This window comes from Callorhinus ursinus, unplaced genomic scaffold, assembly GCF_003265705.2.
Source record: "Callorhinus ursinus isolate GAN/ISIS: 27379988/994484 unplaced genomic scaffold, GSC_fseal_2.0 scaffold13, whole genome shotgun sequence".
NCBI classification, from domain to species: Eukaryota; Metazoa; Chordata; class Mammalia; order Carnivora; family Otariidae; genus Callorhinus; species Callorhinus ursinus.
In genome coordinates this window covers 13,118,289-13,142,494 of record NW_027397075.1, presented here as the reverse complement: position 1 = coordinate 13,142,494, position 24,206 = coordinate 13,118,289, and the positions used below count along the sequence as shown (strand labels likewise).

The 24,206-nt window shown below is 50.9% G+C and overlaps 3 protein-coding genes across 5 annotated transcripts in view; 1 reads left to right on the top strand and 2 right to left on the bottom strand.

Moving 5' to 3' along the window:
* The window catches only part of CLUAP1 (clusterin associated protein 1), a 32,852-nt gene extending 30,534 nt beyond the window's left edge, over window positions 1-2,318 (top strand). For all 3 annotated transcript variants that reach the window (XM_073899604.1, XM_025859093.2, XM_073899603.1), the window contains one exon: window positions 1,294-2,318. In XM_073899604.1, coding sequence (XP_073755705.1) covers window positions 1,294-1,440 — 147 coding nt within the window. In that variant the 3' untranslated portion in view covers window positions 1,441-2,318. The remainder of the gene's footprint in view (window positions 1-1,293) is intronic.
* Window positions 366-754, bottom strand: LOC112813853 (large ribosomal subunit protein eL37). Its single transcript, XM_025859095.2, has one exon. The coding sequence runs from the start codon at window positions 721-723 to the stop codon at window positions 430-432; it is 294 nt and encodes a 97-aa protein (XP_025714880.1). The 5' UTR covers window positions 724-754; the 3' UTR covers window positions 366-429.
* A 3,770-nt stretch (window positions 2,319-6,088) lies between the features above and the next one.
* NLRC3 (NLR family CARD domain containing 3) overlaps window positions 6,089-24,206 on the bottom strand; it is a 29,987-nt gene continuing 11,869 nt past the window's right edge. The window contains exons 5-20 of the mRNA XM_025858993.2: window positions 22,419-24,168; window positions 21,356-21,442; window positions 18,562-18,645; window positions 18,000-18,083; window positions 16,476-16,559; window positions 15,091-15,174; window positions 14,504-14,587; window positions 13,733-13,816; window positions 13,132-13,215; window positions 12,521-12,604; window positions 11,956-12,039; window positions 9,846-9,929; window positions 9,346-9,429; window positions 8,405-8,488; window positions 7,902-7,985; window positions 6,089-7,619 (exon numbers count right to left, since the gene is read on the bottom strand). Of these exons, the coding sequence (XP_025714778.1) occupies window positions 7,529-7,619; window positions 7,902-7,985; window positions 8,405-8,488; window positions 9,346-9,429; window positions 9,846-9,929; window positions 11,956-12,039; window positions 12,521-12,604; window positions 13,132-13,215; window positions 13,733-13,816; window positions 14,504-14,587; window positions 15,091-15,174; window positions 16,476-16,559; window positions 18,000-18,083; window positions 18,562-18,645; window positions 21,356-21,442; window positions 22,419-24,168 (3,020 nt within the window). The 3' untranslated portion in view covers window positions 6,089-7,528. The remainder of the gene's footprint in view (window positions 7,620-7,901; window positions 7,986-8,404; window positions 8,489-9,345; window positions 9,430-9,845; window positions 9,930-11,955; window positions 12,040-12,520; window positions 12,605-13,131; window positions 13,216-13,732; window positions 13,817-14,503; window positions 14,588-15,090; window positions 15,175-16,475; window positions 16,560-17,999; window positions 18,084-18,561; window positions 18,646-21,355; window positions 21,443-22,418; window positions 24,169-24,206) is intronic.

The following is a 24,206-nucleotide window of genomic DNA, read 5'->3' as shown; positions in this document are numbered from 1 at the left end:
CTTTCGAGGAAGGAGCCGTCCTGTGCCCAATGCAGCCTAGAGGTCACGAGACACCTGAGACTCATTCATTGGATTTGAATCTGCTGAATGTTTCAGTAGATTGTCAGGTGAAAGCCTGCTGAGTGTTTTGAGGATGCAGCGAGAAGAGAACCAGCAAGGTGGTGGGTTCAAAACTCCTTCAAGGAGTTTATTGTTGGGAGGGTGGGTAGAAGAACAGGGCAGAGCAGCTGGGGAGGAAGGTGGGATTAACTTTGGGGTTTTTGTTTTGTGTTGTGTTTTTAAGAAGAAGGAAATAGTAGCATGTATGTATGCTGGTGGGAGTGGCTAGCCATCTTGGTTTCCCTGGGACACAGGACTTGCAGTTTTTTTTTTTTTTTTTTTTTTTTTTTAAAACCAGAACGTTTATTGTGTGACTAATCGTTGAAATCCTTAAGATGAACTGGATGCTGCAACAGCTGCCCTCTTGGGCTTAGGTGTTGTTCCTTCACGGAATCCATGCCTGAATCTGCGGTATACAATTTTTAGGTGCCTCATTCGACCGGTCCCAGTGGTGTTTCGTCTTTTAGCCTTGGCACTCCAGTTATACTTTCTCTTGCGCTTGGCAGGATAGCCGCATTTGCCACAGGTGGACTTCTGAAGGTGATAGGCCTTCGAGCCACAGCGGCGGCACAACGTGTGCGTCTTATTGCGACGCTTTCCAAACGATGACGTCCCCTTCGTCATCTTGTTTCCGCGGCCAACCCCAAAGAGCAGGACTTGCAGTTTTAAAACCTGGCTGAGTTGGTCACCCTAGATCTAGGTGATGGAGAGAGTGTTCCTTTTATTTTGTTCCTAATGCCCATTTCCTGTGTGGCTTTCCATCCCTAATCTGGTAAAAGGCAAAAAACAAACAAAAAAAACCAACCCTCGTAATCTCCAAGCCCTACCGTCCTTGCAGTCCCCTGGTGGGTGTCTGGGCCCCCAGGGGCCGAGCAGCCTCCGGTGAGCTGCGGTGCAGATCCAGTGATGTTGCTGAGACCTCCGTGGGAAAGCCAGCCCCTGCAGCACCAAGCATGGCTGCACACTGGTGTCTGAAGGTCACTGGTTAGCTGAGCCAGTTATGTTTGTATCTCCGCTGGCAGTGTGGGACGTGGGTCCCCCTCTCACGCCCCCACAGCCTGACTGCTGCTCCGCCCAGCTCTTCCTTCACATGTGGGCATTACTCGTTACTGAGCTGCTGGTGGGTAAGGGTCTCGGCTGACAAGCTGCGGCTAGTGGGATGGGCCCTCACTTGTCTTTGCTGTCTTCCTGTAGGAGGACTCCGAGGACAGTGAGATTGACATGGAGGGTGATGAAGAAGACGACGATTTGGAAGATGAGAGCATTGCCCTCTCGCCAGCTAAGCCCATTCGAAGGGTCCGGAAGCCCGAGCCCCTGGATGAGAGCGACAATGACTTCTGACCCTCTTGCCCAAGGGACCAGACTGATTAAATCCCTCAGATCTATATAGGTAAATGGGAAGTTGGAAGGTTAGGAAGGAAACCTATTTTGTTCACTAAACTAGTTGGACTCATTAATGAAGCAACACCTAGTTGTTCTTTAGCCTCCTCTGTGTTATTCCACAGAGCTTCAATAAGAACTGAAGTAAGCCCCAAAGAGAATGTGTTTTTTTGCCTTATTTATGTCCTGAAACTTGGGGAATGCATGTGTTCTTAGAGATGCACATGCACGGGACAAACACCCAAGGAGAAATAAGGGTCGGCACCATCAGGTCTTGGCTGTTGTTGTTGTGATGTATTTGCCTCTCAGAGTCGGGGGGACGGACGTGGGGCTGGGCACCAGGACTCACTTTAGGAATTGTGGGGGAGTGTACAATTTTGGACATTTACGGTTATTGGCTTTTAATTCTAGCTTTTGTTTCGTTGTCTTATTTTCTTCTGTATGTTCACAATACCAAACTTGTTCTGAATGAAAGTTAGCTAAGTCAGATGAAAACCCACTTTCATTAAAGATCAGATAACAGAGAGATGCTCCAGAATATAAATGCTCCATTTTCTCTCAGAAGGTTGACATTCCTCCTTAGAAAAGCAAATTAAAGAAGAAATGTTGGTACACACTTGTGTTTCTGACTCTAAAAAGATGAACCAGAATGTATTAGGTTGAGTAGCACTAGAATAATTACCCTGATGTGAAATGAGAAGTGACAGGTGGACTTGTTTTGTTTTTCTGATATGGAAAACACAGAGCAGTTTTCATTTATTTTTCACTTATAAAGTCAGAAGACTTCTGGAGTTACTTGACTCATAATAAATGTATTTAAGTCCTTGTTTTTTATATCATTAAGTTTTACTTGAAAGTTGAATTACGTTGTTTATTTGCACCTATGACAAATACTTGGGAGATGTTTACAGGTTACTATGGTACATGTAAATTTTTAGGAGACGATGTGATATTTCTATCTTTGCTTTTTTCTCTGCCTTTTTCTAATTCCTACATAAGACATTACTCCCTTTTTTAAACATTCAGCATTCAGCTAATTCACTAGCAGTTTGAGATGTGCCATTGTTGAAAGGATGATGTAAAAGGGAAATGGGAGTGTCGGGAGCCATGCCAACCCCCTCAGGTGCCGTGGCTTCTAAGGTGCAAAAGTCATTGCGTCTTCTTGGATGTTCTAGTTTTGGTTTCCCTGAGTCTGACCTGCCTTATATTTAAAAAAAAAAAAAATGTATTTCCATTTTCTTAATGTGATGCTTTCTTCTAGTGGGCATTACCACAGGAGTGTGGCCCGCGCCGCAGGTGACCCCTCCACAGACAGAGGCATCCCTTGGTTACCTGTTGCGCAGTCTCACCATGGAATGGCACTTCCTTACTCGAGCAGCTCCTGTCAGCCAAGGAGCTTCAAGCACCTGATTGTAGTTACAAATGTCTGTCTGTTGCTGCCGTGACAGACCCCGCAGTCAGGTGTGTGCAAGTGCCTTTTGACCTCGTGCCATTGGTTTTGGCCAAGCATCAGAGCAGACTCGCACCCCAGAGAAGACTGTGTGATTAGGTCAGTGAAAAACCAGTCTTTAGATCATTGTCGACAGTTGTTACTGTTTCAAACTGTGTGATTAAAGGACCTCCTAAAATGCTTTACAACATGTATATTGATAGAAAATATAAAGAGATTTTTAAAGTCCTTAATTTTTATTGGTGGCAACCATGAGAACAGAGTCCAAGGACTTGCATTGGGGAGTCCAAGGAACTGTCTCCCTTTTAGCCGGGACAGGAAGAAGACCTGCAAGCGCTCTTTCGTTAGCATTTTAAACTATACTTTCAGTGTCACCCGTCTGAAAGGAAGCGGAGTCCCTTCATGACAGCAACACACTGCATAAGTATCCCCGCTGTTGGATTGGTCCAGGGGACTCTTAGGTGCTGGAACCGGGCCTGGCAGCCTTGGAAGAGAACTGAAACTGGCCAGAGCAGAAGCCCTTCCTGGAGCCAGGAGGACAGAGCGCTCATCAGGGAAACATGTCACTGACGGGAAACCCGTGGGTCTGAGACACAGTGTTCTCACTTGACACCTCTGTTGGGCAGTCTGGAAAGGATTAAGCAAGAGTAACATAGAAAATTAAGTTTTTAAATGATGCACTGTTAATTCTAAAAAGAATAATTATATAGGAGAGAATGGCTCAGGAATAATGAATACTAATCAAGTCATAAGATAAACACTAATGATTTAAACGATTTAATTCTAATAACTATGTTGGAAGGACGGAGAAACAAAAAATGGGGATGTAAGCTGATGGACATCCAAGTGCCCTTTCCCATATAGAAGTCAACAGATAATCTCTAAGATGATAAGACAAGAAATAGCACATGTAGGATGTTTAGTTTGGGGAGTAGGGTTATTCGGGAAGGGGGGCAAGACAGAGACTGCTGTTTTCCCTTATAAGCCTAGTAGTTTTTGGCTTTTTAAACTATGTGTTACTATGAATATTGTTTTTGATGAATTTTTGAAAAGGTAAATCTATAGACAGGGAAAGGGTAAGGGCTGGAGACCGAGGTTTAAGGATCATTTTTTTGTGAGATTTCTCAGGGGAGAACATGTGGGATGGGAAGAGAGCCAAGGGTGGAAGCCTGAGAAATGCCTGTGTCTCAGGGGCATGGGCCACAAGGAGCCAGAAGAAGAGACTGGGTAAGTATTTTCTAAGTTTTCTAAAGTGACTATATTTCACTTTAATAATTAGGAAAAACTGTTCTATTTTCCAAAGAGTGTTGAAGAAGAGGGGTAACGAAAAGGTGGGAGGACTGGAAGGTTCTGTTAGGGAAGCCAGAGCAGGGGAGAATCTCCAAAGAAGAAGTGCTAAATCCTTGTCGTAAATGAACTTGAGTCAGAGAGGCCCCTGGAATCAGCAGTTAGGAAATCTCTGGTGACCTTAGCCAGGAGCAGTCACGTAGCTAGCGATGGGTCGAAGAGCGGTTCGACTTTGAAATGAACACAGTGAGTATTGACGAGTGTTCGGAAAGGTGGGTGGTCACAAGAGGAAAGAGGGCACGGCCAGGGGAGGAACGTGTGGTCGAAGAACATTGTGGAGGGGCGGGGGAGGTTTGGTTTGGTTTTTTGAGAGCAAAACTTGAGCCTGAGTTTTCAGCTGGAGGGAATGAGCTTGTGGAAGGGGAGGGCTTAAATCTATAAGAGAGAGAGTGTGTGTAATTGATGAAGCAAAGGCTTCATTAGGAGTCATTCTGTTTAAATCCATACTGTGTATTGAAGACATACGCACCAGATAACCAGCTGGGCTGACCCTACCGTTTTTTTTTTTTTGGAGATTTTATTTATTTATTTGAGAGAGACAGAGACAGAGCACAAGCGGGGGGAGGGGCAGAGGGAGAAGCAGACCCCCAGCTGAGCAGGGAGCCTGACATGGGGCTCGATCCCAGGACCCTGAGATCATGACCTGAGCTGAAGGCAGCCACTTAACCAACTGAGCCACCCAGGCGCCCCCTGATGCTACCATTTAGGGTAAGCTGACTTTGGTTGATGTGACAATCTTTTACACCTAGATTTCTATAGTGTCTGCTGTAGATAAGGCCCCAAAACAGTTTGTTGACTTGGGCATCAGGTAGAGTACCCAGAATATGGAGACATTGCCTCAGAAGTTGGGCCACAGTAGCCCTCAAATAAGGATGGTTGATCCTGACTAACAAAACTTAAAATAGCAAGCTTTGAAAAGATCCAGCTGTTTCTAAGGCATGTGTCCCAGGATAAAACTCAAGAATTGCAAGGAATATAAAAATAAGCCAAACAAGATAAAATTCCCAGTATCTGGTATCCAATCAAAAATTACCGTAATGAGAAAAATCAAGAAATGACCCAGAAATGACAGTTGATAGACTTAGTAAAAAAGGACATTCGGATAGTTTTTAACTCTCGTCCCTATACTGAGGTGGTGGAGGGAGGCATGAGCATATTAAGAAGAGAGAAGGAAGACCTAAATCTCAGAACTTCTAGAGATTAGAGAAGCGCGACAAAGACCGTGCAAACACACACTGGTTTGAGGCACCACAGAAGTGGACAATATGCTGACTGTGAAGACACAGCAAGGGGAACTGCTCAAACTGAAAAGACGAGAAGTCCTGCTGCGCCGGGGGGTTTATTGCCTCAGCTGTGCTCACCCTCCGGCCTGCCCTACGGGGGTAGAGCTAGTCCTTGTAAAGCCTCTCCGCTTTGCCGGCTCGCAAGAGCGTGGGCCTTGGCAATAGGCTGCTGTGGAGACTTTGGAGAAGGAAGGGGCTCTCCTTCCCTCTCTGGTGTGGCTTGCTCTTCAAGTCCCCAAAGAGCATGATTTTTCTCATGGCCCCTGAGGTTTCTCTGGTGCTGGATTCCTGCAAGGCACCGCTTTCTCCACCGTTTGGCTACTGCAACTCTTTGTTCCGTCAAGGTCACAACTAGGTGGACACTGCCAGACACTGCCAGACACTGCACAAACCAGAGGACAGGATAGTGGCATCTTGAAAGTACCAAGAGCCAAACACCAGCCTAAAATTCCATACCCAGCAAAAACAAAAAGCTTTAAAAACCCAGCAATCCAAATAAATACGACACAAGACCCACGTTCAGATGTCCCCCATTTCCAAATACTTTTTTATAGCTGATTGTTTTTCTTCAGTTGAGGATCCAATCAGAGATCTTGCATTAAGTAGTTAGGTCTCTGTAATCTACAATTTGAAATAGTCTGCAGCCTTTTGTATTTTTCATGACATTGACATTTTTGAAGAGGTTAGGCTAATTTTTATTTTTTTGCAGAATGCCGCTTGATTTGGATTTTGTCCAATTTTTCCTTCTTGATCAGATTCAAATCAGTATTTTTGACACGGTGTGTCCTCAGTTCATCACATCAGGGGCACATTATGTCCATCCGTCCCATTATTGGTGATGTTAAGTTTAATTACTTTGTTAAGAAAGTATATGCAAAATTGTCCATCTTTAAAGATACCTTTTTTCCCCTTCGTAACTATCCCTTGTGGGGTGAGATTTTGAGTCTGGGTGGCTATCTTCTTCCTCGATAGAGTTTCATCCATGGTTTTAGCATCCATCGAGGATTCTTGCCTGAATATTCATTTTTAAAGGCATGTTTGGAACAAAAATGCTTCCTGTTCAAACTTTAAAATGATAATTATAGTCTTCATAAGCATTTTCCTTGGTTATTTAGTGGATGACAGCTGTGGTGTCCCTTAGGATCTTTTTCCCTTCATCACAGACAGACACCCGAGGGAACCTGTACCACATGGAGGCTCAGCTTGCTCACCTTCACGGAGAAGCTGCAGGCACAGCAGTGGTTTTGGAAGCCCAATGTAGAAGCACATTATTAGGGCATCCACATTTAACATGCTGTTGATAACCAGTGTGCCAGACCCCACATAACATATGCCAGACATAATCCGTGCCTTTGAGAGATTTTGTAATGGATAAAAGATGGCAAGAACGTTGGACAACTTTTTTTGTCTCCAGAATCCTGTCATTAAATCCTTCATTTCTCTTCAAAAAATTCTAATTTTTCCATGTGTCTCTAAGGATTATACTCCTAAGACCTTCTAGTCTTCTTGAGAAAAGAGGTCCCTTCTGTCACCAATGCCAAATTGATCCTCTATATAGGCTTGAAGATGGCAGCTCATTTCAAAGTGAGGGGGATGATTTTAACCAGTGGAGAAGGGCAATAATAATAAAAGTTAGGGGCACATGAAGACCTCCGTGTATAAATAAGCTCACACCGGCTTCTTACATGCTGAGCTTTAAGGCCTGTGTCCTTGATGGAGACCTTCCCTTCTCTGCACCGTAGCAGAGAATCCATCTCACCCCTGCCTGGACTGACCCGGGTCCAGGACAGGTGCTCCTGACCTCTTTGGCAGCACCTTTCCTGCCTCCTTTTAGGAGACCAGCTTTTGTGTGGGTCAGCATCATTCCCAGACCACAGGAAGGAACCCTGGAAAATGGTCTTTCCGTTCAGAAGCTTCCAGTTGTTGCTCCGTCTGTCCTCCCACCAGGTCCACCAGGAACTTGTTTTGCTCACATTTCAACAGTGCACGAAGGAGCATTTGTTCTGATAGTGTCTGAGATCATCCTGGCACCAGATTCCCCAATGTGATTTCCCTGGAGACTACAAGAGAAGGATTAGGGCAGGACTTGAGAGGTGGGCTCAAGGCCTAGAGGCCTGCAGGTTCTCTTTAGTAAAGAGCACGAAATGCAGAGCTCCAGCCAAGACCTTCATACTTCCAGGATCCCTCCCACGGAGAAGGCCCAGAATGGCTCCCCTTTATACCGAGTTTCCCTGCAGAGCTGCTGAAAGACCCGGGAGTCAGCAGGCTCCGAGAAGCTGGGAGTTGTTCTAAGGATGAGCAAGAATTGCAGGGAAAGGCAGGTGCTGCTGAGCCCCACTCACTTGATATGCTGGAGGCCATGGTTTCCAGACAGTGCGGTGGCAACGAATATTGCCCCGTCCATCCCCAAGGAATTCTCTTGAAGACTAGGCAGAGAAAAGATGGAGACACCACCGTGAACCATTCGGTATGTTAGAACCCGCCCCAGGAAGCAGCCCTGCATTATCTTGGGGGGCCGTGGAGGAAATATGCACTTCTGGGGATGATTTGTTCACAGCAAGGGGGTGTTTACCCCTGAGACCAGTGTCTACAAGTAGCTGGGTGGTCCCATCCAAGTGCCATGGAAGGGGCAAGACCGAAAATGCAGATGTTAAGTGACTTAGCTCTGGCATAAGCTAGACAGAATGAACAAACCCATCTGCAAGAGGGACTCTAGTCGTCAGAGCTATTTATATTTGGAAGGAAGCAGCTACAGAGGAAATCAAGAGCATCTCCTCTAATGGGGGAGGTTTCAGCAGAGAAGCCTGCTGCTCTGGGATGCAGGTAGGTCTCTATAGCCACTCACTTGAGTCTTCGGAGACTTGAGTTCACCTTCAGAGCATTTGCCAAGGCTTTGGCTCCGGCCAACCCGATGGCATTTCCTCGTAAGCTGTCCGGAAAGATAAGAAGCCTAAGGCACAGTGTCAGCTGTGGGGTGAAAACTGTACCTCTTCTGATGAGCATGGGCTCCTGGCAGAGGCAGCATGGACTCAGCAACCCTGGGGGTGAGGTTGCTTCTTTCTCACTCCTGGGTGCAGAGTGGCGATCGGACAAATTTGGGTGGTTTGTTGGAGCCCTCCCCCTCCTCCATCCCAAAGAAAGGAGAGTGGGGCTGAGACAAGAAAGGCAACACTTCAGGGCGCCTGGGTGGCTCAGTCGGTTAAGCGACTGCCTTTGGCTCAGGTCATGATCCTGGAGTCCCGGGATCGAGTGCCGCATCGGGCTCCCTGCTCGGTGGGGAGTCTGCTTCTCCCTCTGAGCCTCCCCTCCCTCATGTGCTCTCTCTCTCAAATAAATAAATAAAATCTTTAAAAAAAGAAAAGAAAGGGAACACTTCATCCCGCGGTCCTCACACCCTCAGCATCTCAGGACCACAGGAGCAGGGACGACTGGGACATGCCTGAGAGCCCCACTGAGCTTAACCCCCTCCCCCAGGAGTCTGGATCTTCTCATTGCCTGAGGTCAGTGGCCAGGGACCCCTACACAGGACCTCGGGACGTGGGCAGCCTAGGCAAGGCTGAGGAGAGCAGGTCCTCAAGGAGAGGAGGCCCAACAGTAGTGACTCCCAGGGAAGAGGTGTGCAGTGGGAATGGAGAAGCTGGGGCATGCTTGATCTAAAGGATGACGTTTAAATGATTTGTGAGTTTCCGTGTAAATTGACTTTTTTTTTCCTTCCATATCTTCATTTCAAATCAACAGCTTGGTTTCTTGGGGCAAGAGACTATAGCCAGAGACTGGAATACTTACTCGAGAATCTCCAAGGTTCTGTTCACAGCCAGGGCATCCCCTAGCGCCTGGGCCCCCCGGGAGCCAATGGAGGCCACCTGCAGACTGGAGGAAGAGATGCAGTCAATGCGGACAGGCGGGGCCTCGCCAGCCCGCACCCTGCCTGGCCCAGCATCCACGCATACTTGTCCTTCCTTTTCACCACCCCTGGAATTAGTGCTGAAAGTGGCAACACAGCACTGAAGGTTGTTGGCCCGTGATCTGTCCAAGGAATGCTGCGCCCCCTGCGTGCACTGTCTGAAGCCTAGGACAGAGATCTGGATGCTCCAGATACAGCAAGGAGAGCTGGCCTCCTGTTTGAGGGAGAACACTCCCCGAGCCCCTGCTTCTTAGCTTCCATATGTTCGATGTCCCAATTGCTAACACTAGGAAAATCAAACACACCTTCCTTGACTGGAAGGCAAAACTGATGTGTAGTGTGCGGGCCGGCCTTCTGGGCTGCTGTGCACGTTAGCACTTACTAGAGCGCAGTGAGGGCCGTGTTGGCCTTGAGTGCGTTGGCCACTGCAGAGGCGCCTTCATCCCCGATGGCGTTCTCCTGTAAACTGAACACAGAGCGTGACCCCTGGGCTCACAGGGCACCACGCTAGCACTGTGGCAGGACGTGCTGAGCTTGGACCTTCTAGATTTCCTTCAGACCACACACACCATGGACTGGACTCCCAGGGTTGCGTTGGGGATAACCGTCCCCAGGGCCTCCTACTTAACATGCAGAGGGCTCTGGGGTCTGCATGAACCTGGACCATCAGAAGCAAACAAGAAAAGGGGTACATGGAAAAGGGACAAAAAAGGATGTGCCAGCCAGAGAATTAAGCCAAGGCCTTCTATCCCTGGGCAGTCTTGCTGGTCAGTGTTTTACATCTTTTTTTTTTTTTTCTTCCCTTCCACATTGGAGTAAAGTAGTAGGCCCTAGAGCAGTCAGTGGCTAAGAGTTTAGTTCAGGTGGGCATCAGTGTGTTTAGGGGAGAGTTTGCGTTAATAATTTTAACACATTTGAGTGTCTATTTTGTCCACACAATTGTACAGGCCCAGGACCGTCTCAGGTGAGGAGTTGTGATTGAATGAGCAGGCACCAAAGGCCACGTGCCAACTGCACGGAGGACCCCACAGGGTCTCCCACCCCTGTGTCATCACAGAAGCTGCCAGAAGAAATAGGTCTAAACCAAAACCTGAAGGGTGGCATGGGGGAGAGGGTCTGGCACATCCGCAGAACCCAAATCCAGGCAAGTCGCCGGCACATGAAAAGAGGCCAAGGAGGTACAAAGGAAGCAGGTCCTTGGGGCCTTCTTTGGAAGCCACACTAAGGGTTGGCCTTCACTTGCAGGCACTGGGCAGCATTTAAGTCTCTCACCCAGGACAGGGATGGATTTACGTTTTGGAAAGATATTTGGCCAGCAGTGTGAGACGGTGGACTGGGCATAGAGGTGTTGCTGCCGTGATGCAGGTGAGTGATGCCGCTGGCCATGGGGGCGGAGGGAACCGGTGGGACGTTCGGAGGAGAGCCGCAAATGGGAAGCGAGAGCAGAGGTGGTATTTCTTGCTTGCACGACTGGCTGGTTCCGTTCATGAGGTGGGGATGGAGAAGCAGGCTTGTGGGCAGGGAGTTAGAGTGGTTTGAAGTTCCTACGAGGCGCCCAAGGGGAGATGCTGAGGGGGCAGGGAGGACATGGGTCTGGAGCTCAGGAGAGAAGTCTGGGGGATAGACGTGGGGGTACCAGGGCTCTGAAGGCAAGGAGCCTGGGAGAGAAGAGCTTTGGAAAAGAGATCATTCAAGAGAAGACGGCCTAGGACAGAACCCTAGGGAACACCAGGATGTCAGTCGGACAGAAGAACAAGCCAGAGGTGGGAAATCCTGATGAAAGACAAGAGTTACCCTTCGACCCAGCAGTTCCACTCACAGGTGTGTAACCACAAGAAGTGAAAGCACACACCCACACAGAAACCTGTGCACGAACGCTCACAGCAGTATCACTAGCAAGAGCCAAACAGTGGCAACAACCCAAATGTCCATCAGTGGATGAGTGGATAAACCCAGTGTGGTCTATGCACAGTGGACTAGGATTCAGCCATAGGAAGGAAGGAAGCTCTGATTCATGCTGCCGCCCAGGTGACCCTTGAAGAAATGACACTAAATGAGAGACCTCGGTTGAAAAGGCACCTACGGTATGATTCCATGTGACTGAGACATCAAGTGCAGGTGACTCCATAGAGACAGAGCAGACGTTTGGTTGTGAGGGGCTGGGGCGTGGGGGCAATGGGGAGTGATGGCTAATGAGTCTGGGGTGTCTTCTTGGGGTGATGGATTGTGGTGATGGTGATGGTTGCACGACTGTGAATATACTAGAAACCAATGAATTGTGCACTTTATATGGGTAGTTTTTGTGGTACCTGGATTATGTATCAATAAAACTATTGGAGCAGATGAGAATAGAAATGTGCCTGCTGGCCTTAAGGCAGAGGAGGCTGTGTGCTGAGGGCCTCTGGCCCAAGCCATGTGCCTGGTGGACACTGAGGTCTCAAATGTCCTTGCTCCCCTGTCCTTCCTGCAGCCCCTGCAGAGGCCCTACTTACTCGAGGCTGGTCAGGCTCCTGTTGAGCTGCAGTGCTTGTCCCAGGGCCTTGGCAGCACCGGCCTGGATGAAATTCCACTGCAGGCTGGGCAGAGACAGACACATGTGACCACGTGGCCCAGGGCAGAGCCCAGGAGGGTCTGGAGGCTCCAGAAAGAGGGGACTTCTCCCAGGAGGGTCTGGCAGCAGGAAAGGAGTCCTTGCAGGACGGGATCCTGGCCACTGATGGGCAGATCTCTTGCAGCCTACCTCAGGTTTAGTCAAAAGGGGTCTACAAGCACTCTCTGGTTAAGGGTGGACACAGGGGCAGGCTCAAAGACTCCACATGGCCCCTGAATGAAGCTTGGGACACTTGGAGGCATGGCATGGGTGCCCACCTCCCACCATTGGCCTCTCTGTGGATCAGCCCCAGGAAACAGAGCAGGCGGCAGGGCACAGCCTCCTGGAGGCCCCCAAGGCTGTGTTGTGGAAGGGCCCCAAAGCCAGACTCATTTTCCTGCCTGAGCTGGTGTGATGGCCCTGCAGCTCTGCAGAGGGGATGGGGTGGGGAGGTGCCAGAGACTCACTGAAGGGACGTGAGGGCCTGGTTTTCTCTCATTGCCACCGCGATGGCCTGGGCACCCTGGTCGTGGAGGAGGTTGGCTGTCAGGCTGGGAAGAGGGGAACAGGGGTGAGTAAGCAGGAGCTAGCTGGCCGTTGAACCCCCTTACTTACCTGGGAATCTAGCTCCCCTCCTCCCTGAGGACCGGCCTAGCTCATGTTTATTGAGCACTGGTGTGTGCCAAGCATGTGTCTTACGCTGTTGTACCGAATCCTGACAGGCACATGGAGAAGGGGCCCAGGTTCAGCTCAGTGAGGTTCCAGGAGAGATCACCCACCTGATCCCTGTACTGCGCTACCCCTGAGGCCTGGGCCCTCCCACACCGCCGTGGGGAGGGGGGCGAAGGGCAGGCAGCATCCCCACAGACCTCATCCACAGGTAACGTAGGATGTGAGAGTGGAGGAGTTGCCACCAGAGGCCAGGTCTCCTGGCTACCCCTCCCCAACCAGGTCCTTCTCCAGCGTATAAAGTGGCAAGGCCATGAGGACCTGCCCTCCCCATCCCCAGGGTTCCGGGTAGGCCAGGCCCTCAGCTAAAGGGGCGATGGGAAGCACAGCCTGCACCCCACTCACGTACTCCAGGTTCTTCAGGGTGCTGTTGATGCAGAGAGCTCGAGCCAGTTCCCGGGCTCCCTCTGAGCTGATGGAGTTTTCTCGCAGGCTGGGGAGAGAGAAGACCCTGAGCTGCTGACCAGACGTGTGGGGACTCTAGGGGAGACAAGCCCCGGTGCTCAGACCTTTCGAGCCCAAGGAACCTCAGGGCCTCTTGAGTGATCAGGGCTGAGGTGTGAAGAGCCTCCAGCAAGCCAGACTCCCATGGCTAGCCCGCCAAGCGTCTCCCCTATTGGACTGCTGATGGCGGGACCCATCAGGAGGAGGAGGATCCGTTGACAGGCCCTCAGAGGTGAGGGGCTGGGGGTAGGCTTGGCTGCCTCAAGGGCTGGGGCACCAGAAGGGAGCAGCAGAACTGGGGAGCTGAGGGCCCCAGCTGTCCCCTGCCCTCCTGAGAGAGCAGGCAGTGTGCGGGATGCCAGGCCCCAGAACCAAGCTGCCCAACCATAGATTATCTTCAGAATAGGCCCACAGTGGGAGGTGTGGGCTTTTCTCCCAAGTCCCAAAGTCCTTTCAGACCCCTTGGCCAAAGGGAGACCCCGTCTGGAGAGGGAAGCGGGACTTACTTGAGGCTGACGAGGGTCTTGTTGGCACAAAGGGCCCCCATCAGTGCCGCCACCCCTGCATCACTGATGGAATTGCTCTGCAGGCTGCAAACAGAGGATGGGGCACGCTTGGGGTGGCCATCCCAGGACTCGCAGGGAGCACTGCTCCAGCCTGCGGACTGCCGGCATCAGGTTCAACAGAGCTGGGGAACCCTGGGAGCAGGTGCCACCCCACACTGCTCTGCTCATCATCCCTTCTTCCTGTCCCCATTCCCCACGTTCCAGACCTCGGTCAGGGCAGCTGGGTCTAGCATAATCAGCCTCAAAGCTCAGACTCTGCCTTGATTTGAGTGGCTCCAAATAGTCCGGGGTCAGAGTGTGTGTTGTGTCTGCAGCCCCCAGAGAAAGTCGTGCAGCTGAATCTCCCCACTGTGGGGGCAGCACTGAGCTCCTCCACCCCCCACCAAGGCCATTGCAGCCGACGCCCTCTTTAGCCACCTGTGCCAGGTTTTCAAGGGCACTCAGTGCTTGTCACTCTGAAAACTCCACAATCAACACCAACCACAACTGTCTAGGGAAATGGGGCTGGTGGGGTGGGATGGAACAGTGAGGTGGGCATGGAGAGAGACTGAGATCACAGCATGCCCCCTGTTGGTGGTTGGTTGGGTTCTGGCAAAGTCATGGTCCTGACTGACAGCCCTCCTCCAGGACCCGCCCACCTTCTAGATGGGGAAACCAGGGGAGTCACCCACTGCCCGCGGTCACTTCTGGAGGGTGGTCAGGCAGACTCACTCCAGGCTCTCCAGGCCCTGGTTCACCTTCAGGGCCTTAGCCAGGGCCCCGGCCCCTCCGTCGCCAATGCTGTTACTGGAGAATCTGTAAGAGATGAGACAAGGATGAGCTGGGTTTCTGGAGCAGCCTGGCAGGGGGGTGGCCTGGGATCAGGGTCAGGGAAGCGCTCCAGGGCTGTGCTTTCTCTGTTGTGTTAAGGGTGCCCAGTGCAGAGCTTGTTCGGCTTGAGTCTGTGGCTGGTCGCCTCTGCAAGTGACTCCCTATGGCCTGTAAGACATCGAGGTAGCAAAGTACTTGACTCCTTAGCGGGGGGCAGAGCCAACTCTTGTGAAATTTTATGTGAAGGTAGCCAGGAAGTGTTGGGAAGGCAGTAAATTTAAGTCTGAGACAGTCCCAATCCTGGGAATCTGGAGTCCAAAGCCAGCTATCTTGCACCCATACTACCATCCATCCGTCCGTCCGTCCATCCATCCATCCATCCATCCATCCATCCATCCATCCATCCATCGTGCTCACAAATATTTATGATGGGCTGGGCATTGTGCCAGTCACTGAGGATACAAATTTCGCCTTTCTGCATTTCTCACATGAGCTCCTTCAGACTCCTGTTCTGTTTTAGGGTATCTGCCATCTGCTGGGCTCCCACAGGCCCGATGGTATTCTTCTGTAGGCTGTGGGAGAGGAGAAACGTCTTTCAGCAAAGCTGGCCACAGCCATTCCCACGCCAGGGACAGTCTGGTTCGAGGTGAGAGCTCAGAGACTACTCGAATGCCCTCTCCATTTATCACAGCATTGGCAGAGTGGTCTCTAGGAAAGGTCTGTGGATTGTTGCCAAAGTGATGTCAGCAGACTGACATGGTTCTGGGGGCTGTCGGAGGCAAGGACAGCTGGGCCCTCCCTCGTCAGAAACTGGGAAGTGATCAGAGAACATGTAATACCCAGCAGCCTCTCGAGTGGCGACTTCCACATACGAGTCCCTCCAGCTCCTCACCCAGTCAACCCTCCCAACACTCAACAGTCTACCTCCCTCTAGACCAACCAGCAGCCTGCCTCCCAACCCTGCAGTCCTCCCTAGGGCAGACCCTCCATTTAGGCCCTTCTCCAACAGCTACTTCCCTTTATACTAAATCTGGAGGAGGAAGATGTTGCCAAGAGCCCCTGTGCCCTCCTAGGAAGACAGGCAAGGCAGGACCTATCTTGTGTAAGGCTAAATACAATGTAAGCAAAAGGGAATTTTCCCTGGTTCCAAAAGGGAAAGAGACCTTCCTTTCCCTTACAGTGTTTCTTTGGGAAAACTTGCAGTGGTAAAGCTGTCCCTTTGAGAAGTGTGTAAATCTTTTTTAAAAACTAAATAAACCTCTTGCCAGATTTACAGCTTATAGGGACCATGGAGCCATCTCTTTGAGATGTACACATTAAGGAAGATAGCATGATTCTAAGTTGTCATAAAGATAGGGGAAGTTTGGTTTTTTCCTTTGGATAAAGGCAATTAGTAAACAGCTGGCCACCCCAGCTACCAGGCAAATTTAAAGAAAAACTATGTGCAACAAATGGTGCTGTCCAGTCCTCTTACTTGAGGACAAGTTATCTTGAAACACACCTATCATGGATTGTATCTGCTTGGCTGGAGAAAAAGGCGAGATTTTTTTGTCTTTGCCGTCTCGTTGGTAGGTAGCCAATGATGTACACTGCAGTCTAGTTGATTATTCAAATAATTAAACTGTTTCATTCTTTACTACATTTGTGGAGAGGATTCTCTGCATTGGCAGAAGGCTTTATTTTTAATAATTTTCCAACACTTGTTCTATGGAAAACAGTGGACATCAAGATTTCCAGGGGCCATCCAGATGGGTCAGAAAGCCTCAGGCCATCTCCCCAATCATCCTTCCTTGCAGAAAACAGACAGAGAGACCCTTGGAGGAGGAGAGGAGAGAAGAAGGGGGTCCCTCTGCCGGTCAGCATGTCCACTTACTGCAGCACAGAGAGGGTCCGGTTGGCAGCCAAGGCCTCAGCCATGGACCTGGCACCATCATCCCTGATTGAGTTGCTCTGGAGGCTGTGGAGTCAAGGAAGAAGTGCATCAGCAAAGGCGTACATGAGGGTGCCCAGTGGTGGCCTTAACCTCTACGGCAGTGTTACCAAGGCCCAAGGCATGGGGGGTGGGCAGCTGTCTGCTTCATGCGCTTACTGCGCACCACACAGGATTTGGGAAGAGTTAGTTCTTTCCAGTGCTGCTCTGGCCTGAGGATTCCCTCTGGGTTTCTAAGCATTTGTCTGTTGACTGAGAACAAGGTGCCCAAGGCATCTGGATAACAATAACTAGGTTATCAATAGTCTTGATTACAGCTAAAAGCCACAGCATCCAAGTGTTGACAGGGATGTGGAAAAATTGGAACCCTCACCCATTGCTGGTGGGAATGTAAAATGGGGCAGACATTGTGAAAACAATCTGGCAGTTCCTCAGAAGGTCAAACAGAGTTACCATATGACACAGCAGATTCCACTGGTCTGTGTCTGCCCCAAAGAAATGAGGACAGGCACTCAAATGTGTGTGCATGAATGGGTGCAGTAGCATTATTCACAAGAGCCAAAAGGCGGAAACAACCCACATGTCCATCAACCAATGAATGGGTGAATTGTGGTCTGTCCATACAGTGGAGTATGGCTCAGCCATAAATAGGAATGAAGCACTGATACCTGCCACAACGTGGCTGAACCTTGAAGACATGACACTCAGCGACAGGAGCCAGACAAAAGGGTCTTACTGAAGGATTCTATATATAGGAAATCTCCAGAGTAGGTAAACATAGACAAAGAAAACAGCAGGCCCTGGTGGCTGCTGGGGTGGCGAGGGGGGCGGAGAGCAGAGAATGGGAAGTGATTGCTAATGGATACAGGGTCTACCTTTAGGTGATGGAAATATTTTGGAACCTGACAGAGGTGATGAATGAACAACTGTGAATGTGCTAAGTGCCATTGAAATGTATACTTTAAAATGGTGAATTTCACCCCACTAAAAATAAATAAATGAAAAAACAAATGACAATACACACTCAACTAAGGATGGATATAACCACAGGCCCCTAAAAGCACAGCAAACCACAGCAAACCATAGGAATATTCTGGAAGATGGGCTTTTCATTGTCCTAGAAAACACCTCAGGGGAACATTCTGACACCATGGCCTTGGCGGTTTCCCACTCACTGGAGGACAAGAGGTTTTCCTCGTAGATTATCTTGCCTTTCCATTTCTGTACAACCCCATCATCCTTCTCCTCAATCCCCTGATTTGGCTGTAAACACAGGGCCAATGACCAGGGAAGAGCTGAAACCTGAAAGTTGTGTAGGATACAAGATCATGTAGTATCCACCTAGATGGGAGCCAGTATAGCATGCCCGCCATTTTGAATCATCTCCCACTCCATGGTTGGCACCTGGGAGAGGGTTTTCTGGGTCCTCTACTGGTTACACCGGGACAGGGAGCAGATGGAACATACCTCAGAAAAGCCAGAGTGCGGTTAATCTTCAGAGCATCTGCCAAAGCCTTTGCCCCTTGAGGTCCAATGGAGTTACTGCGGAGGCTGGCGGAAGGAAGAGAGAAAAAGAACTGTTTTTTGTTTGTTTGTTTGTTTGTTTGTTTGTTTTAATCCAATTCCCAGGGAGGGGAAAAAAGAACAGAAATTACATGACCTTTAAATCTATGCTCCTTGAAAATAATGTACTGGGGTTTAGGATTTCATGTTTTGCTGAGATCCTTATTTAGGTGAACAAGTAAGGAATTTCTCAGTATGGCCCCATGTGATGGGGCAAAGAAAGAAGGATCTGATGGACTTGGCTTGGGCCAGGTGTGGAGAGCAGGGAGAATAACGCCAGCTTCAGGGCCAAACTTCTGGTGCCTCCTTGGGCCGGTCCCAACAGCTGAGGAGGAGCCAGGATTTTGCTTGCTCAGCTGTCCTTCCACCCCACCCAGGGGAGAGTGTGGTCCAGGTGACTTCACGAGATGGCTCACAAGCTGTTCGTGGCCCAATGGTGGAAGGTTGGCCTATGTGTCCTACTTACTCCAGAGCAGTCAGACTTCTGTTGACCAGGAGGGATCTGGCCAGAGCTTTGGCCCCTTTGTTACTGATCTGGTTCTCAGCCAAGCTGCACAAGGAGAAGGAGAGGAGTGGTTATTGCAGGTCTGTAAATCTCATTGCCTCTTCCTCAACACCAGGCTTGTGATCCAAACCTCTCGGTTTCACCAGCATCATGAGGCCCTGGACACAGGTGGAGATGAGGTGAGCCCTGGAGTGGAAGTGCCCAGCCCAGAAAAGCCTCTGAGCCAGGTAAGGTAGGGCCAGAGTGTGTGTGTGTGGAGGGGGACAGACCCTCACACGGGCAAAGAGTCACAGGGCAGAGTTTGGCCAGAATCTGGCACAGAAGCTTCTACACCAGCAGTGCCACAGAGAGCCTGGGCAGTTACAGAAATCTCCCGTGGAGATTCCGCACAGTGGTGTGCTGCAAGAAACAAAATACAGAAACACTGACGTGTAGCATTGGCCAATTTCCGTGGTGTAAACACTCTCCCACGGCCAATTTCAAGCACTCCCAGCTTGCAGAAGTTCCTAAAACTTGAATAATCTGCTCTCATGAACCAGTGGCTGAATTCATAGTTCTGGCTCACCACTGGCCCCAGCCCTTTTTCTAATACAAGAAAGGAAGAGGGTACTTATTACAGAACTAACTTGAAAGTAAAACAACCAAAAACCAAAAAACACTTGTGTCTGCCCTAAAAGGGTGATTTCAGGAATAAGCTGGTGGATCATGTTGCTTCATGGACCCAGTTTCAGAAATGGTGGCTAGTTGAGATTTTTTACAGTTTCTTAGGCATTTAAAACTGTGGAGCATCCCCAGGGGATACAGTTAGAATCCCCAGTGCTTTTCAAGCTGTGTTTCAAGGGCTCCTGGTGTTCCTCAGAAAAGCCTCAGGAGCCCCTAGAGGCTGAGGAGGAACCAAGCACCCTTCTTATTTCAATCCCAGCAGCTCCCAGTTGCCCATCTCTTACTGGAGTCCTGCCTGATAGACCACTTTTAAAAAGGCTTCTGTTGCTTAAACTTTGAAGACCATTCATCCAGACCACCTTCTATATAAACGTTCTCGAGTTCTAGAGCGCCTCTGTCCCCCTCCACCCAGGACTTCTATAACATTTTATAAGTAATATTTCATGAGCCATGTGTGTATTCTGAGCGGTGCCTTGGGCATTTTACACAGGGATGTGGCCCTGAGAACCAACTACAGGGAGGTGAAGAAGGGCATGTGGCCATCAAAGAAATTTGGGGCTTTTGTTCAGAAAACATTCTGAGTGTTAACCAGACTCCTTTATGCAAAAACACTGGAAGTTGACTATTTTGCTGAAGCCTCCCATGAAGGAAAAAATAATGAAAAGTTGTCATTATCATGTTTCTTTCAAAGGGATTGCATTTATATCTCTGGCTAACAAGTCAGAGAGAACCCTGCTTAGAACGGCTAGCCCTTGTACAATCTGTGCCTGGCCTGTCCTCATACTTGCCTTGTATTAACCTGTTGGAGCTGCTCGACAACCCGAAGAGGTAGTTAGTGTGCAGGAAAGGGTTAACCTTGCCCCCAGTTCCTGAAAGCTGACCTTTGTTTACCAGGGGGACTTGGGGCCCCACAGTAGCAGCTTGACCCCTGGAGGGGCTTCCCTATGGGCAGTGAGGTATGTCTCCATGCCCAGCCCCCCATGAAAACTGCCCACAAGCCCGGGTGAGCCTCGCTGCCGGGAATGCTTGGTGGTCACTGGGAGAGGGAGGCACTGTGTATATGACTACACCAGGAGGGACAAGTGAAAGCCTGCCTGGTCTCCCCAGGCCTGCCCCACGCACCTTCCCTCTGCAGATTTTCATCTGTATCTTTTTGGTGTGATGAACCACAACCGTGGGTACAAGAACTTTTCTGAGTTCTGTGAGTCCTTCTAGTGAATCATTGAACCTGGAGGGTCATGGGGACCCCTGGACTCACAGATACTGTTTTCACCCCATTTTTATCCTCTTTAGGCAGAGAAGTGACAGTATACAGGGCCATATAGGGCCCACCGCTCTCACTGCGGTCCTTGGTGACTTGTTTTTGCTCCTGACCCGTTCCACATTTGTTTTTGTTTTCTCAGATAAAGATGATTTCAGAACCCGGAGGGAGGCTTACATGAAGATGAAGAATTCCCCTCTGGATCCTATGCTCCAAGCTCATCTCCCTAGTTCTAGCTACCCCCAGATCATCACACCAGTTCAGCTCCAAACCCGGGTGTTACTCAGACTCAGAAATGTTATCACAAGAAGAGATTTCACAAACACAAAAATCTCTTCTGCTGTCAGCATATAGACTTTTGTCTAATTACAACTTTAAAGATGCAATGTTTAAATTGTATTTTTTGCATTCATTTAAATAAAACTTTAAGTTTAAACTCATTTTTTAAATTAAAAACTTTAAAATTTGATTTAAAGATGTGATCCCGTGCCTCTGATACTGTTTTGAGGGTTAACTTTGAGAGGATGTTAGAGAAGACTGGGCCTGGCACCACATCCGAACATAGAGTATTCAGAGACATGCTTCCATGTCCATGATAGCCTCTGACCCTCACCCTGTCCTTTCCCTCTTCTCACAGATGAGGCACCTGAGCCTCTGGAACTTTCTGGAATGGGTAGAAACAAGCAGCATGTATCCTGAGCCACATGCTTCAAAGGCACTTCTCCTTGAAAGCACCCCTGGCCGGTTGAGCAGAGAGGAGGATGGGAAAGGAGCCCCAGACCCTGTGCAACAGGTGAGCATCCCGGATCGGGTCTCCTGGGTCAGCGTTACCTGATCCTTTGAATGCGACAGTCCTTCCCACTCAGCACACTGCCCAGCAGTTCCATCACGGGGTCCTGGAACTGGTTGTTGTCCAGCCTGCGGAAGGAAGAACGATGATGAGTGGTATCAGTGCCCGCAAGCAGGTGGAGCAAGGCGCTGGCAAAGGGCCGGCATCACGGCCACAGAGATGCCCAGGCCGACGTTTCCATCGTGATGCAGCCCCCGCTGTGTGGCTCAGGGGTCTGTGCTAGCACACCCACCACGCTCAGCGTTTTCCCGTGAGGGTGGACTGGGAGGCTCAGTGTTTTGAGCCCCAGGATTCCTACCCGGAGGGGTGTCTTCCCAGCAGCCCCGCACACCCTGTGAGTCTATGGGACATGGGTTGTTAGCTCTCCTTCTCCTGAGGACGTGGCACCTGCTCTCAGGTCCGGAATGGCCCTGGTCTTATAGCCTTCCTAAGGTCCAGAGCACTGGGTGGACGCTGGGCTGGGGGTGGGGTGTGTGGGTGTGGCATCTGTCAGCACTGGGATGGTTCACAGGGTGTTGGAGGTTGAATTGTGTTCCCCAGAAAGATAGGTAGGTGTTCTGACCCCCCAGTGCCTCAAAAATGTGACCTTATTTGGAAATAGAGTCATTGCGGATGTAATTCGTTAAGATGAAGTCATTCTGAGCGGACTAGGCCTGTAACCCCACATGACTGGTGTGCTCAGCAGAGGGAGCACTACACAAAGACAGAGACACAGAGGAGGAGTCCGTGTGCCACAAAGACGGGAGTAATGTGTGGACAAGCTGAGGATGCCAGCAAACAGCACACACTAGAGAGGCAGGAATGATGTTCCCCTACAGGTTTCAGAGGGAGCTCAGCCCTGCTAACAACTTGATTTTGGACTCTGGTCTCCTGAGCTGTGAGAGAGTAAGTTTCTGATGCCTTAACCCATCCATGTTGTGGTCCTTCTTTATGGCAGCCCCAGGATGCTGACCCAGGGGCGCGTGGTGGAAGGGAAGAAGCTTCTGGGACCTCTGCTCCACCCCCCCCCCCCGCACACCTGGTGAGCCCAGCCCCAGCGCCCACCTCAGGCTCCGGCAGTACAGCAGCTGGGGCAGCAGGCTCTGGAGGACACCCTTGCTGAGGCGCAGTGACAGGTTGGCCTCCCGGGCGCAGGCATCCGACACCTGCAGGAGATAGGCCAGGGCGGCGCGGTGCTGGGGGCTGGTCAGCCCTGCCAGGCGCCCGCTCTCCATGGCCTCCTCCACGCTGCGGGCCAGCTCCGTGTGCTGCAGCTCGTGCAGGCAGTGCAGGATGTTGACCGCCCGGGCACAGACGGCCACGTTGGGGCGTAGGCAGCCCTGCAGGAGCTCAGCCACCTGGGTCCGGTAGCCCTGGTGCTCCCCCTGGGCCAGCAGGGAGCCCGCCAGCAGGGCATTGACCTTCGGAGACAGAAGTCCTGAGAGGAAGCGCAAGAACACATCCAGCCGCCCGTCCTCGGCCTGCATGGCCCTCTGGGCCGCACTCCGGAAATGGGTGAGGAAGCCGAGGCGGGGCCAGGACACGCCACCTTCGGTGAAGAGGTCAAAGATGGCCCTCTTGGACGCACTGTAATAGTACGCGGCCGCCACGAACTCCTGCAGGGACAGGTGGGTGAAGCAGTAGGCTGTCGAGCAGGCCAGGGTCTCTTCCCGCCGCAGGAAGCAGCCGCACAGGGCGCTCTGCAGCAGGGCGAGATCCACGCCAAACACCTTCAGGTCCTGCTCGTAGAACACGTACTTCCTCCTGACCAGCCCATGGAAGGCCAGCCGACCCAGAGTTCCCACCATCTTGCGGCTGCTGTGGGCCACCTGCTCGATGCGAGGGCTCGCCTTGCCCTTCTCCTGCCCGTCCCCACCAAGGGCCATCCTGAAGTACCAAGAGTAGAGCTCGCACAGGGTCCTTGGAGTCCACGGCTCTGCATCCTGGGGCCCCAGCTTGCTGCGGCTCAAGTGACCCAGTGCCGACCCTGCGAGCCGGCAGAAGGCTGGGACCGTGCACATCAGGTACAGGGCCCTATTGGCCTGCACCTGCCTCAGGACCCAGTCTGAGAGGGTGTGGTCCTCGGGGAACATCTCCTCCAGACACACCTTGATCTCTTCCTCAGTAAAGCCCCGGATCTCTGTCATCCGGTCCACCAGGCCCCCCGGGATCTGGCCAGCCACGCCGGGGCGGGAAGTGACCCAGACAGAAACTTCTGGGAAGAGGTTGCCTCGGATGATGTTGGTGATCAGATGGTCCACCTGGATCTCCTTCTTGGGGTCTGTGCATGCCACAGTGTTGGAGAAGTCCAGAGGCGTCTTACATTCGTCCAGGCCATCCAGGATCAGGAGGATTTTGGGGAGGGCTGCTGCCACCAGGCCAGACTCCCCAGTGTGCGGGAAGACGGAGCGGATGAGTCTGTCTGCAGACAGCTTCTCGTGGGTGTTGAGATCTCGGAAGGTCAAAGGTAGCACCAGAGAGAAGTCCTTGCCCACCTGTCCCTGGGCCCAGAGGTGGACAAAGTTCCTCACCAGGGTGGTTTTGCCCACGCCAGCTACCCCGATGGTGATGGAGATTCGGGGTGGGATAGACACTCGAGATAGAGGCAGGAAGAGTCTGTCCAGGGCGATGATCTTGGCCGGGTGCCAGCCCCCACGTGTGGTCTCCACCTGCGTGAAGTCATGTTCCTTCAGCTGCAAGTCTGTGAGCCCCTCCACCAGCAGGAGGTTGGTCAGCCTGGGCGAGGGGCTGCTCAGCTCTGGGCTGCCCTTCGCCCTGTTCAGCAGAGCCTCCTGGCACTTCTGTATCCTTGAGTCTGTGGGATAGAGGCCAAAGGGGAGGGCTGGGGAAGAT